The 12,500-nt window shown below is 48.3% G+C and overlaps 2 protein-coding genes across 3 annotated transcripts in view; both read left to right on the top strand.

The window, feature by feature from the left end:
• Positions 1-3,871: 3,871 nt before the first annotated feature.
• Positions 3,872-5,017, top strand: LOC133133603 (P2Y purinoceptor 3). Its single transcript, XM_061249704.1, has one exon. It carries the CDS (start codon positions 3,872-3,874, stop codon positions 5,015-5,017), a length of 1,146 nt encoding a protein of 381 aa, XP_061105688.1.
• A 3,479-nt stretch (positions 5,018-8,496) lies between these two features.
• The window catches only part of LOC133134101 (P2R1A-PPP2R2A-interacting phosphatase regulator 1), a 7,650-nt gene continuing 3,646 nt past the window's right edge, over positions 8,497-12,500 (top strand). The window contains exons 1-8 of one of the 2 annotated variants that reach the window (XM_061250521.1): positions 8,497-9,398; positions 9,558-9,642; positions 9,808-9,864; positions 10,395-10,441; positions 10,761-10,818; positions 11,565-11,632; positions 12,045-12,103; positions 12,271-12,355. In XM_061250521.1, the coding sequence (XP_061106505.1) occupies positions 9,298-9,398; positions 9,558-9,642; positions 9,808-9,864; positions 10,395-10,441; positions 10,761-10,818; positions 11,565-11,632; positions 12,045-12,103; positions 12,271-12,355 (560 nt within the window). In that variant the 5' untranslated portion in view covers positions 8,497-9,297. The remainder of the gene's footprint in view (positions 9,399-9,557; positions 9,643-9,807; positions 9,865-10,394; positions 10,442-10,760; positions 10,819-11,564; positions 11,633-12,044; positions 12,104-12,270; positions 12,356-12,500) is intronic. The other variant, XM_061250522.1, reaches the window with a different exon arrangement.

Raw genomic sequence — 12,500 nt, forward strand, 5'->3', positions numbered from 1 at the left:
TGAGTGGGAGTCAGTGGGGTTGAGTGGGATTCAGTGGGGTTGAGTGGGAGTCAGTGGGGTTGAGTGGGGTTGAGTGGGAGTCAGTGGGGTTGAGTGGGATTCAGTGGGAGTCAGTGGGGTTGAGTGGGAGTCAGTGGGGTTGAGTGGGATTCAGTGGGAGTCAGTGGGGTTGAGTGGGAGTCAGTGGGGTTGAGTGGGAGTCAGTGGGGTTGAGTGGGAGTCAGTGGGGTTGAGTGGGATTCAGTGGGATTCAGTGGGGTTGAGTGGGAGTCAGTGGGGTTGAGTGGGAGTCAGTGGGGTTGAGTGGGAGTCAGTGGGGTTGAGTGGGAGTCAGTGGGGTTGAGTGGGATTGAGTGGGAGTCAGTGGGGTTGAGTGGGAGTCAGTGGGGTTGAGTGGGAGTCAGTGGGGTTGAGTGGGAGTCAGTGGGGTTGAGTGGGATTCAGTGGGGTTGAGTGGGAGTCAGTGGGGTTGAGTGGGAGTCAGTGGGGTTGGATGGGCTATTGAGGTGCTCTACCAATAAAGGTTCAAATTCAGACAGGTATAATATTCTGAATTAAATTTTTTTCTTCATAATTGGGAACAGCATGCATTCCAATGGGCTGGGATAGCACGCATGGTATTTTATAATGTATTACTTTTATTTGAAAATGCATTTCGTTTTATTGCAGTCCCCTTCCAGTTGGGAAATGCCTATTAAATAACAGTCTGTTCAGGAACATTCATCATGGTTAGAACTTTTTCTGCTGTTAAATTATTGACAGATTAATGACAAAGCAACATTATTAGAACACTGTGTGACCTGCGTATTGGGTTGCCATGGTAATTAATAATTCAGAGACTGCAGAGGCTAGGAGGTAGACCTCTCTCTGGCAGGCATGAGTAGCCTAAGTGTAATAATTATCTTAGGTTCATGACAGCGGGAGACCAGCGACATTTTTCACAGATGCTAACTCTGCTCTTAGCTTTAGCTGCAGAGAGCACACATGCTAACTCTGCTCTTAGCTTTAGCTGCAGAGAGCAAATGGTAAATGGTTGGCATTTATATAGCGCCTTTATCCAAAGCGCTGTACAATTGATGCTTCTCATTCACCCATTCATACACACACTCACACACCAATGGTGATTGGCTGCCATGCAAGGCACCAACCCACTCGTCAGGAGCATTTAGGGGTTAGGTGTCTTGCTCAGGGACACTTCGACACAGCCCGGGCAGGGGATGGAACCAGCAACCCTCCGACTGCCAGACGACTGCTTTTACTGCCTGAGCCATGTCGCCCCACTAGCTAACTCTGAGCACACACGCTAACTCTGCTCTTAGCTTTAGCTGCAGAAGCACACACGCTAACTCTGGTCTTAGCTTTAGCTGCAGAGAGCACACACGCTAACTCTGGTCTTAGCTTTAGCTGCAGAGAGCACACACGCTAACGCTGCTCTTAGCTTTAGCTGCAGAGAGCACACACGCTAACTCTGCTCTTAGCTTTAGCTGCAGAGAGCACACACGCTAACTCTGGTCTTAGCTTTAGCTGCAGAGAGCACACACGCTAACTCTGGTCTTAGCTTTAGCTGCAGAGAGCACACACGCTAACTCTGCTCTTAGCTTTAGCTGCAGAGAGCACACACGCTAACGCTGCTCTTAGCTTTAGCTGCAGAGAGCACACACGCTAACGCTGCTCTTAGCTTTAGCTGCAGAGAGCACACACGCTAACTCTGCTCTTAGCTTTAGCTGCAGAGAGCACACACGCTAACGTTGCTCTTAGCTTTAGCTGCAGAGAGCACACACGCTAACTCTGCTCTTAGCTTTAGCTGCAGAGAGCACACACGCTAACTCTGCTCTTAGCTTTAGCTGCAGAGAGCACACACGCTAACTCTGCTCTTAGCTTTAGCTGCATACAGTTGTGCAGAAAGGTGATGCTATTGCTCTGGTAGGTCAGTGATGACAGTAGCAGCATGTTTGCAGTCCAAACAGGTGAGCACTGTGTGAGATAAACACAAAACAGAACGAGCTGGGCTAAGACCGGACACACACATATACAGACGGACAGACGGTCAGACACAGAGAGGTGAGAAGTTGTAGGAAACTGGGGGTTTGGAATGAGGGAGTGGAAGGATGGGATGAACATGCATAGTTCAGTAGAGAGAGGGAGAGAGTGAGATAGAGAGGGAGGGAGAGAGTGAGATAGAGAGAGGGGGCGGGAGAGGGAGAGAGAGTGAAAGAGAGGTACAGTTTTCAGGGGCAGCGTTACTGATTGACTGGTTCATGGAGAAGGTGACACAGACACAGCAGGTTGTGTAAGACAGGAACAGAACAGGATGTGCATGTATTTATTTATATGTGTATATTTATGTGTGTGAGTGTTTGTGCATATATTTGTGTGTGTATATTCATGTTTGTGAGTGTTTGTGCATATATTTGTGTGTGTATATTTCAGTATGTCTGTGACAGTTTAGGTTTCTGTGTGTGTGTACCTGCAAGTTTGTCCTTGAACAAGGTTGTTTACCTCAATTATATAAACTAGCATAAATTAGCATACAGGCCACAGAACCTTATTGGGTAAAGACTGCCTGTGTGTTTCTGTTTTAATCTGTGAGGTCTGAGTGTTTTAATCTGTGAGATCTGAGTGTTTTAATCTGTGAGGTCTGAGTGTGTATTAATCTGTGAGGTCTGAGTGTGTATTAATCTGTGAGGTCTGAGTGTTTTAATCTGTGAGATCTGAGTGTGTATTAATCTGTGAGGTCTGAGTGTGTATTAATCTGTGAGGTCTGAGTGTTTTAATCTGTGAGGTCTGAGTGTGTATTAATCTGTGAGGTCTGAGTGTTTTAATCTGTGAGATCTGAGTGTTTTAATCTGTGAGGTCTGAGTGTGTATTAATCTGTGAGGTCTGAGTGTTTTAATCTGTGAGGTCTGAGTGTGTATTAATCTGTGAGGTCTGAGTGTTTTAATCTGTGATGTCTGCGTGTTTTAATCTGAGAGGTCTGAGTGTTTTAATCTGTGAGGTCTGAGTGTGTATTAATCTGTGAGGTCTGAGTGTTTTAATCTGTGAGGTCTGAGTGTTTTAATCTGTGAGGTCTGAGTGTTTTAATCTGTGAGGTCTGAGTGTGTATTAATCTGTGAGGTCTGAGTGTTTTAATCTGTGAGGTCTGAGTGTTTTAATCTGTGAGGTCTGCATGTTTTAATCTGTGAGGTCTGAGTGTGTATTAATCTGTGAGGTCTGAGTGTTTTAATCTGTGAGGTCTGAGTGTGTATTAATCTGTGAGGTCTGAGTGTTTTAATCTGTGATGTCTGCGTGTTTTAATCTGAGAGGTCTGAGTGTTTTAATCTGTGAGGTCTGAGTGTGTATTAATCTGTGAGGTCTGAGTGTTTTAATCTGTGAGGTCTGAGTGTTTTAATCTGTGAGGTCTGAGTGTTTTAATCTGTGAGGTCTGAGTGTGTATTAATCTGTGAGGTCTGAGTGTTTTAATCTGTGAGGTCTGAGTGTTTTAATCTGTGAGGTCTGCATGTTTTAATCTGTGAGGTCTGAGTGTTTTAATCTGTGAGGTCTGAGTGTTTTAATCTGTGAGGTCTGAGTGTGTATTAATCTGTGAGGTCTGAGAGTTTTAATCTGTGTGAGGTTAATGTACAGCCCCACACATTACGAAACGGAACTGAGATTAACTGAAATTGCCAAGCAAACGCACCTGTGCTCACCGGTGCTCACCTGTGCTCTCTTTCAGCAGGAGCTGGGCACACACAGATACTCCTGCAAGAGAGAGAGAGAGAGAGAGAGAGAGAGAAAGGGAGGACAGAAAGACAGGAGCAGAAAGGAGGGATCACGCTGGTGGAGAGATGGCTGGGAGGATAAGGCACGACGGTAAAGGGCGTGGCCGGGGGGAATGAAGGCAGGCGTCTCCGTGACGACGGAGGGCGGGGCCTGGGGTGGGAACTCCACGGCCTCTTCCTCCTCCTCTTCCTCCTGCAGCATCGACGAGTCATACAAGTACGTGTTCCTGCCGCTGTGCTACTCTCTGACCTTCGCCGGCAGCCTGTCACTCAACTCCGTGGTGCTGCTGCGCTCCGTCCGCCAGAGCCGCCGCTGGAACGCCTCGCTGGTCTACATGGTCAACCTGGCGACCACGGACCTGATGTACGGCCTGTCGCTGCCCTTCCTGATCGCCAGCTACGTGATGCGCGACCGCTGGGTGTTCGGCGACTTCGCCTGCCGCCTGGTGCGCTTCCTGTTCTACTTCAACCTGTACTGCAGCATCTACTTCCTCACCTGCATCTCTGTTCACCGCTACCTGGGCATCTGCCACCCCATGACCACCGTCGCCATGGAGACAGAGCGCGCCGCCAGGGGCACCTGCGCCGTGGTGTGGGGCGTGGTCTTCGCGCTGACCAGCCCCATCTTCAGATTCGCCCAGACCGGGTACGTGACGCGCGGGGCGGGGCCGGGGGCGGGGCCGGGGGCGTTCCAGGCCTGCTGGGACGACGCGCCTGATGAGGACCTGGCGGAGTACGTGCCCTACGGCCTCACCCTGCACCTGCTGGGCTTCTTCCTCCCCTTCCTCATCATCGCCTGCTGCTACTCGCGTGCGGTGCTGGCCCTGCTCCGGGGCCTGAGGGCCCAGCAGCCCCTCCAGGAGGGCCCCGCCCCCCCGCAGGTCCGGCGCCGCCGCAAGTCCATGCGGACCATCATCGTCATCACTCTGCTCTTCGCGCTCTGCTTCCTGCCCTTCCACGCCACGCGGACGCTCTTCCTGCTGCTGAAGGGCTGGGGCGGGGCGCCCTGCGGGGCTGTGCGCGTCGTGTCCGTCTGCTACAAGGTCACGCGGCCCCTGGCCTCCTTCAACGCCTGGCTCAACGCCCTGCTGTACTTCATCACCACGGACAGCGCCCCCTGCTGCCCGCGCCCCCGACGCACCCACCACACCCTCCTCTCGCCCCAGAGGATGCTGGGACAGGGCGCCGAGAGGGAGGGGCCAGGGCCAGGAGGCAGGGCCAAGGAGAATGAATCAAAATTGTCTGGAAACATACTGTGAGCGTTTCAGGGCTGGGAGGGGCTGGGAGGGGTTGGGGGGTGACAGTGAAAGTCCATTTTTGTTCTTCAAGAATCAAATTTCCCAAATGTGCCCTGAAAGTACAGTGATGTTCTCTTGAGTTTTCCAAATGAGTGCAAATGAGTTTTCCAAGCAAAAAAGGTACAAGTTAATTCTATATTGCTGGCTAGGGGGGGGGGGCAATGTTATGCACCTATAAGATACCAGCTCAGCAACAAGCTTTTGTACCTTTTGAGGCACTTTTTGTACCTTTATTTCTGAGTGTGCAGTTACAGCTGTTCCCAGATGCCGGTCCCATGTGTAAACTTTGCTTATTATTAATAGATTACATGTATATAGTCTTTCATCCAATAATCTGTTTGTTTTGCTTGTAAGTATCCCCCCAAATACACCAAAAGGTGGAAGTATCCGAGAGGTGAAGGAAACGCGTGTAGTCTGACCAATTTAACAGGGTTAAATTCATTTTGTTCTCGTTTATCTGACTCCAAAAGATAAGTTCAACTGCTCCACTGTTCTAACAGTTCAACAAAAGGAACTGCAAATGTCCGCCAATGGTTTGGCTCTATATGATCACTCTCTATTTGTATAGACAGGGACGTGCCTGTGGCCTGTATAGCCTACAATGATACACTTAGTATGTATCTTGTGACGGCACTGGTGTATAGGCGAGTGACTACGGGGTGCAGGTATCCTAGGTTGTCTATGTGTGTTAGGACTCTAAACTGCTAAAGTGCTAAAGTGTGCAGTGGTGCGAGCCAAGAGGATGCAGGTTCAAATTAATACAATTTATTAAACAATGTGCATTGCAGAAATAGAATGACAATGTGTTACAAGAATTACAAGTTGTAATATGAATGGCTATACGCAAATGGTGCGCAGGAGATCGTATTAGCGAGTCTCCTCAAACCATTCCACGTTCCCCTCTATATACCCAAGGTTTAAAGAAAAACAACAAATCATCAAATAAAGAGTCACAAGATGGCGGTAACAATGGTCCTGCTGATGTTATCTCTGTATGTCCAACAAACCTGGTTAACCTTTGTATTACAGCTGGATGCTGACTCACAGGTAACTTGCATTAGAGATCTTTATTCAGCAACCAGTGTACTACACCACCAATGACACCAAACTATTTCCCACATCATTGGCTATCTAAAGACACCAAACACTGTATGTGGAAAACCCATGGTTTATACAGTGCTATTTCAACTATTCAGTTCTGGGAGCATTCCACTGAGGTGGCAGAGTTGCGCAGAGGCAGCACAATGATGGGAGCAATAGTCCTGTATTGACGAGCACTGTCTTTTCATCAGACCTTACTGACCCTGTGTCAACATGGTCGACACAGTCTGTTTCCTTTTGGGGGTCTGCAGAGAGGCACACTTATGTAAAATGCCCTACATGCTCACCTGGTCCAGTCTCAGGAGTGCCTGCAGCAGTTCATTCCAGCCCAAATGCGTGCCACACATCACAGCGTTACAGCTCAGCTCCACAATCTGCTCCTGAAGAAAAGCTGATGATTAAACCAGCAGATCCCTTCATCCTGATGAAGGTCACACATTATGAGATATTGTCTCTAAAGGTTAAATATCTCCTGTAGTTTCCTTTTGACCTCATGAAGACCATCAAATCATATTCATGTTGAAAGACTTCCACAATTGAACTTTGTTTAGTTTTTTTGACTGAATGTGTGTACTGTGGACCCAGAAGCAGTGGTCTGGAATACGTCCGTTTCTCAAGGCCTCTGCTCACACATCTACTGACCTCAGATCAGCAGTTCAGGGAAAGCGCTGGAACCGGTGTGTGTTTGTCCAAGTCAAAAAATGGGAGAGAGAGAGGGAGAGAGAGAGAGAGGGAGAGAGACACACACACTCATGCACACTCACACTCACACACACACACACACACACACACACACGCGACTGCTAGTAAAGGGCTCAGTGATCCACGGGTCTCCCTGAGATGAATGATTAACCCCCACATCCTCTCACCTACCCGCACTTCCTGGGCTGACTCACCCTCAGCTGTGCAGAGATGTTCTGGAACCAGTACCGTGTCTACACTTCACAGGCCATTAACTCTGGTCTGGTCTGTTTTTGGTAAACGGTGAAAGGTGCCAATATTTCACAAGACTGGATTAATAAGAGTAATAGTTTCTAAACCATCCTCCATTCGGGTCTGAAAAATAATCAGAGTTTTGTTGTAAAATTGAAGATAGTCCCATTGAAGAGATTATATTAGGTTATGCATCATATTTGGTTAAATGTCTTTGACAGCTCATAATTTTGACTGACAAAACAGCATAGACAAATAATAGGGAATTAATAAACAATTGAAATGTCAGCACCATGAATGTGTGCAGTAAGTACGATAATGTGATTAGTGGGCCAAGTTGTGCACAATTAAGTAATACAACTGTACAATGCCATTCATAAAGCACCACTCAAGAATCTTAGTAATGAAGGCAAAGGATTCAGTTCAACCACCCGCGTGAGGCCCGGCTGCCATTTTAGACCCGGGTACGCATTCACCCCAGGCATCGCACGGAGGGATTCACTCTGCAGGTTAAACTCAGGGTACAGAGAAGCCCTCTACTACAGTCTGTGATAAGGTTAGTGGGATATTTAATGAGCAGAGACAGTTTTGCTCCAGCCAAACCGACTGCAGAATTGGATTTATCATTGTGCGTAATGAATGTAGGCGGTTGTGTTCTGTAGGTACTGAGTTCTAGACCTGCGCTATTCATGCTCAGGCTCTTAATAATCAAAGTATGGAGGCAGGAGATCCGTTGGACCAGAAACCAGCAAGTCCTGGAGCTCCAGTTCTCCCGCACTGACCCTGCAGCCAGAACATTGGCCCAGGGGAAAGGGTGCCCCCTTCTGCCCCACCAACACCACTTCCAGCGAAACACTGCAGTTTCCTCAGAACACCAACCAAACCTAACACAGCATCGGCCGTCAAGCCAAACAGGGATATGGATTCCACCATTACCGGCATTAATTTCATTCAACATTAGCTAAGACTTCGCAAATATATTTGGAGGAAAACAGTAGAGAATTCAAAGTTTATTTTTAAAAGGCCAAACTGCAAGCATGTGAATCAACCTGTCACATTGTTATCAACACCTACAAAACGTTATCACGAATGGGAAATGCAGACATGATTATTTAACTTTCTGGTGCATTCTAGATTATTTGGACTGTTTGAGGTTCTTCGTAAAACAATACACTTTCGATATAATTTGGCTTTCTTTTTGCCAATATAACTTACATAATCGTAGGGGGGAGGGGGGGGTACGGCGAGTAACAGCTATCTTGTTATTATTTCTTTATTCCCGTCCATAAACGATACATTTTTATAACATACCGGAAATTTTTGGAACTTTACCCTTTACCGTCTTGTTTTCATTCTGCATCCCCCCCTGTTGCACATATTTCTGCAGTTCTTCGTCTGGCCAGAGCGAGGTGTTGTTCACGCGACAGAGGAACGAATACATTTTGTTGCGGACTATGTAAAAAAATTAATTAGTAGCTACTATTTCTTTGCTAAGAGTTTTCGTTTGTTTTGGGAAACAGCTTTACGCGACGTACTATGGGAATACATTGAAACTGTACGCGTATTGATCTCTGGAAGCAAACTATTGTTAAACAGTGTTAGCTAAGTAGCTAACGTTGCCGAGTCCGTTAGCTAAGGTACCGAGCTCAGACCTATGACGGGGATTTGCCAGCTTGCTAAACTTCACTTGGGTTTATAATACCGATACTATCGTTGTTTCGGCGTTTGTTTACAGCCAATCAGCTCGCCTACGTAGTATTTCAACGACGCTTTCATATTGTTAGCTAACTATTGTTATTTATCCAATCTGCTTTCAGGTTGTAACTAGTGAAGAGTACCAGCCAGCTAGCTGCTGTTTTAGCAAGTTCCAGTGGGAAACGGATGCCAAGTTAACCTAGTAGCTATCGTGCTGCGATGCAAGTTAACTAGCAAACCTGTGGCTCATTTCTGTCAGCTGGCCAAATTTGTTTCTCTTCGCGACAATAGTTCTCTACGACTGGGGACTGTCTGTGCTCGACAAACAATGCTTTTAACGGGAGCAGGACCGCGGAAAGGGTCCCGCTGACTTGGCGGTTCAGTGTGGAGTCTGGGCTGAGGCCTGCAGGTCGGGCTTTCACCGGGCTAGAGTTGGCGCGACCTGCGGGGTTTGTGAGCGGGGAACCCGCGGCACAGGCTGCCGGGAGCCCGTGGGCCAGGAAAGAAGCGAAATGGAGCGGATGGAGGTGGACCAGTGCGCAGGCGCAGCTGCGGGTGGCGGAGGCGGGGCTCTACGCAGGTCAAACAGCGCCCCCATGATCAGCGGCGTGAGGTGAGGGAACTGCAGTTCAGATTGATCGCTGATTTCGTTTTGCAGCAATAGTTAAAGCCAAACATATTTTTCTGAAGGTAGTAATATTGAGGAGGGGGATAAGCTATCTTGTTTTGGTCATTCACTACGCACCCTTGTGTCTCTCCACCCCCTCATTAGTGACGCCATGACGGTGTTCAGCCCCACCAGTGCTGCCCGCTTTCGTCGGAGCAGTGTGTCTGTGAACCACAGCTGTGCTGGGCGGGTTAGTCTGTGTGTGTGTGTGTGTGTGCGTGCGTGCGCGCGTCCGTCCGTCTGTCTCTGTAGGCCCACTGTGTGTCTGGCCACCTGCCTGTCATCGAGTGATGCTGTCAGCCAGCCAATCTCTGCTCAGCATGGAGTCAGCTAATGAAATGCCTTTTCTTTCTAGGCCCTGCCCCTGTCCCCGTTCTCATTGGCCAGCGAGAGACTGGATCACAAAAGGCTGGTGAGGGCAGGCGTTGTGGCTGTGCGCATGTAATCCGCCCTGTGTGCTGTGGCTGTGGCTGTAGCTGTGGCTGTGTGTGTATGTGTGTGTGTGTGAGTGAGTGAGTGTGTGCTGTGTGAGTGTGTGTGTGCGCATGTAATCCGCCTGTGTGTGTGTGCATGTAATCCGCCTGTGCACTGTGTGTGTGTGTGTGTGTGTGTGTGTGTGTGTGTGAGTGAGTGAGAGAGTGTGTGAGAGAGTGTGAGTGTGTGTGTGAGAGTGTGAGTGTGTGTGTCTGTGAGAGAGTGTGTGTGTGTGTGTGTGTGAGAATGTGAGAGTGTGAGTGTGAGTGTGTGTGTGAGTGAGTGAGTGAGTGTGTGTGTGTGAGTGAGTGAGTGTGTGTGTGTCTGTGAGAGAGTGTGTGTGAGTGTGTGAGAGTGTGTGTGTGTGTGTGTGTGAGAGTGAGTGAGTGAGTGTGTGTGTGTGTGTGTGTGTGTGTGTGTGTGTGTGTGAGAGTGTGTGTGTGAGGTCTGATGATCTGTCTGTTGCAGGAGGAGAGTGTGGAGCAGCACCTGAGAGAGAACCTGCAGAGGATGAGGTGAGTCACTCAGTGCAGACATCATGGTCATGCATCAGCGGACCATTCTGATTGGGTGGACACGTATCAGCGGACCATTCTGATTGGGTGGACGCGCATCAGCGGACCATTCTGATTGAGAGTGCCCATGCTTTTCACACACCCCTGTGGACTGAGTGCGTGATGTCACACGCCCCTGTGGACTGAGTGTGTGATGTCACACGCCCCTGTGGACTGAGTGCGTGATGTCACAGGCACCGGCACCATATTGTTGGTACAGTCTATGTTACAGACTCAAGAATGTTGAAGACTATCTCCCCTCCCCCCTCCTCCCTTACAGTGCTTCATCTCCGGCTCCTCATCCTCCTGTCAGTCACTGGCACGACCACATCTCCCTGGTGAGTACAGCCATTAGCATGTATTCTACTACCACCATTAGCATGGATACAACTACAGCCATTAGCATGTATTCTACTACCACCATTAGCATGGATACAACTACAGCCATTAGCATGTATTCTACTACCACCATTAGCATGGATACAACTACAGCCATTAGCATGGATACAACTACCTCCATTAGCATGGATACAACTACAGCCATTAGCATGTATTCTACTACCACCATTAGCATGGATACAACTACCGCCATTAGCATGTATTCTACTACCACCATTAGCATGGATACAACTACCGCCATTAGCATGTATTCTACTACCGCCATTAGCATGGATACAACTACCGCCATTAGCATGTATTCTACTACCGCCATTAGCATGGATACAACTACAGCCATTAGCATGTATTCTACTACCGCCATTAGCATGGATACAACTACCGCCATTAGCATATCCACAAGTACAGTTATTCGCATGAATACAACTACCGCCATTAGCATATCCGCGAGTACAGCCAGTAGCATGTATTCCACTACCACCATTAGCATATCCGCTAGTACAGCCGTTAGCATGTATTCAACTACCGCCATTAGCATATCCACAAGTACAGCCAGTAGCATGTTTACAGCTACTGGGGTCTTAAGTGGTATTCTGTAAGACTTGGTGCCAGTGTTGGAGGGATGTATGTGCAGTCTGGACCCAGTGCTAAAAGCCTGGCTCTCATTTCCTTATTGTCTCTTTTCAAGGGGATACATTCGCTTGACAGTGGTGTCACACCAAACTCATCCCCAAGTCCAACAAGGAGATTCAGAGGGTAGGTTCCACTTCCTGTGCAATAAACGGCAGTAAAAGTCTGTCCCACGAGTGACAGAGTAAGCCCTCACATTTTCACCTCCCATCTCGTGCGAGAAAATAACCCGAACCGAACACAAATGTAAAATATATCTTATACACCACGTGGAGCCAAAGGCAAATCCCCATGTGTGGATACTAAACTTTTTCTTATCTAATCTAATCATTTTATGAATAGGATGTGGAAAAGGTTCTCTGATTTACCATTTCTATAAAATAATCTTACCTCCAGGAAGAGGAATGTCGCATGAGACGTTCCTGTGTGCTACTAGCTGCTGTGTGTGCGAAAAGTGTTCCATGCTTGTGGCAGCCCCAGTGCACTGTGGGATGCTGCCAGTGTGTAGTAACGGTGGTGCATTTCCCCTCCTCCCCAGCAGGGCGGCGGTGAGCGATGCAGTGAGATGGCCTGCTCTGACACCACTGAAGAGAAAAGGTAAGAGCAGCACTTTATTTCTGTCAGGAAACAAAACCACACCTGTTTCATTTACCCCCCTGTCCTGAGATGTCCTGTTTGTGTTCTGTTGGTCTGACCTCCTATTCGCTGGGTTTTACGTTCACTGATATGTTTCCTGCCCCCACCCCCACCCCACCCCACCCCAGGAGGAGTCGAGTCCGATGGACCCCCAAAGAAACTGTTTGTGGCAGGGGTGACGGATGCCCCACACATTACCGGTTACACAGTCAGGTAGGGACGTCTCCTGGGAAAACACCCCCCGTGCAGGAGTAAACCATCCCGTGCACTGGTGAAATATGTCTGTGTTTGTGCACTTTTGATGTAAAAATACATTTAAAATGTTGATAAGGTTGATTCAGAATAACTGATTATGTAC

Source organism: Conger conger, chromosome 7, assembly GCF_963514075.1.
Source record: "Conger conger chromosome 7, fConCon1.1, whole genome shotgun sequence".
Classification (NCBI taxonomy): domain Eukaryota; kingdom Metazoa; phylum Chordata; class Actinopteri; order Anguilliformes; family Congridae; genus Conger; species Conger conger.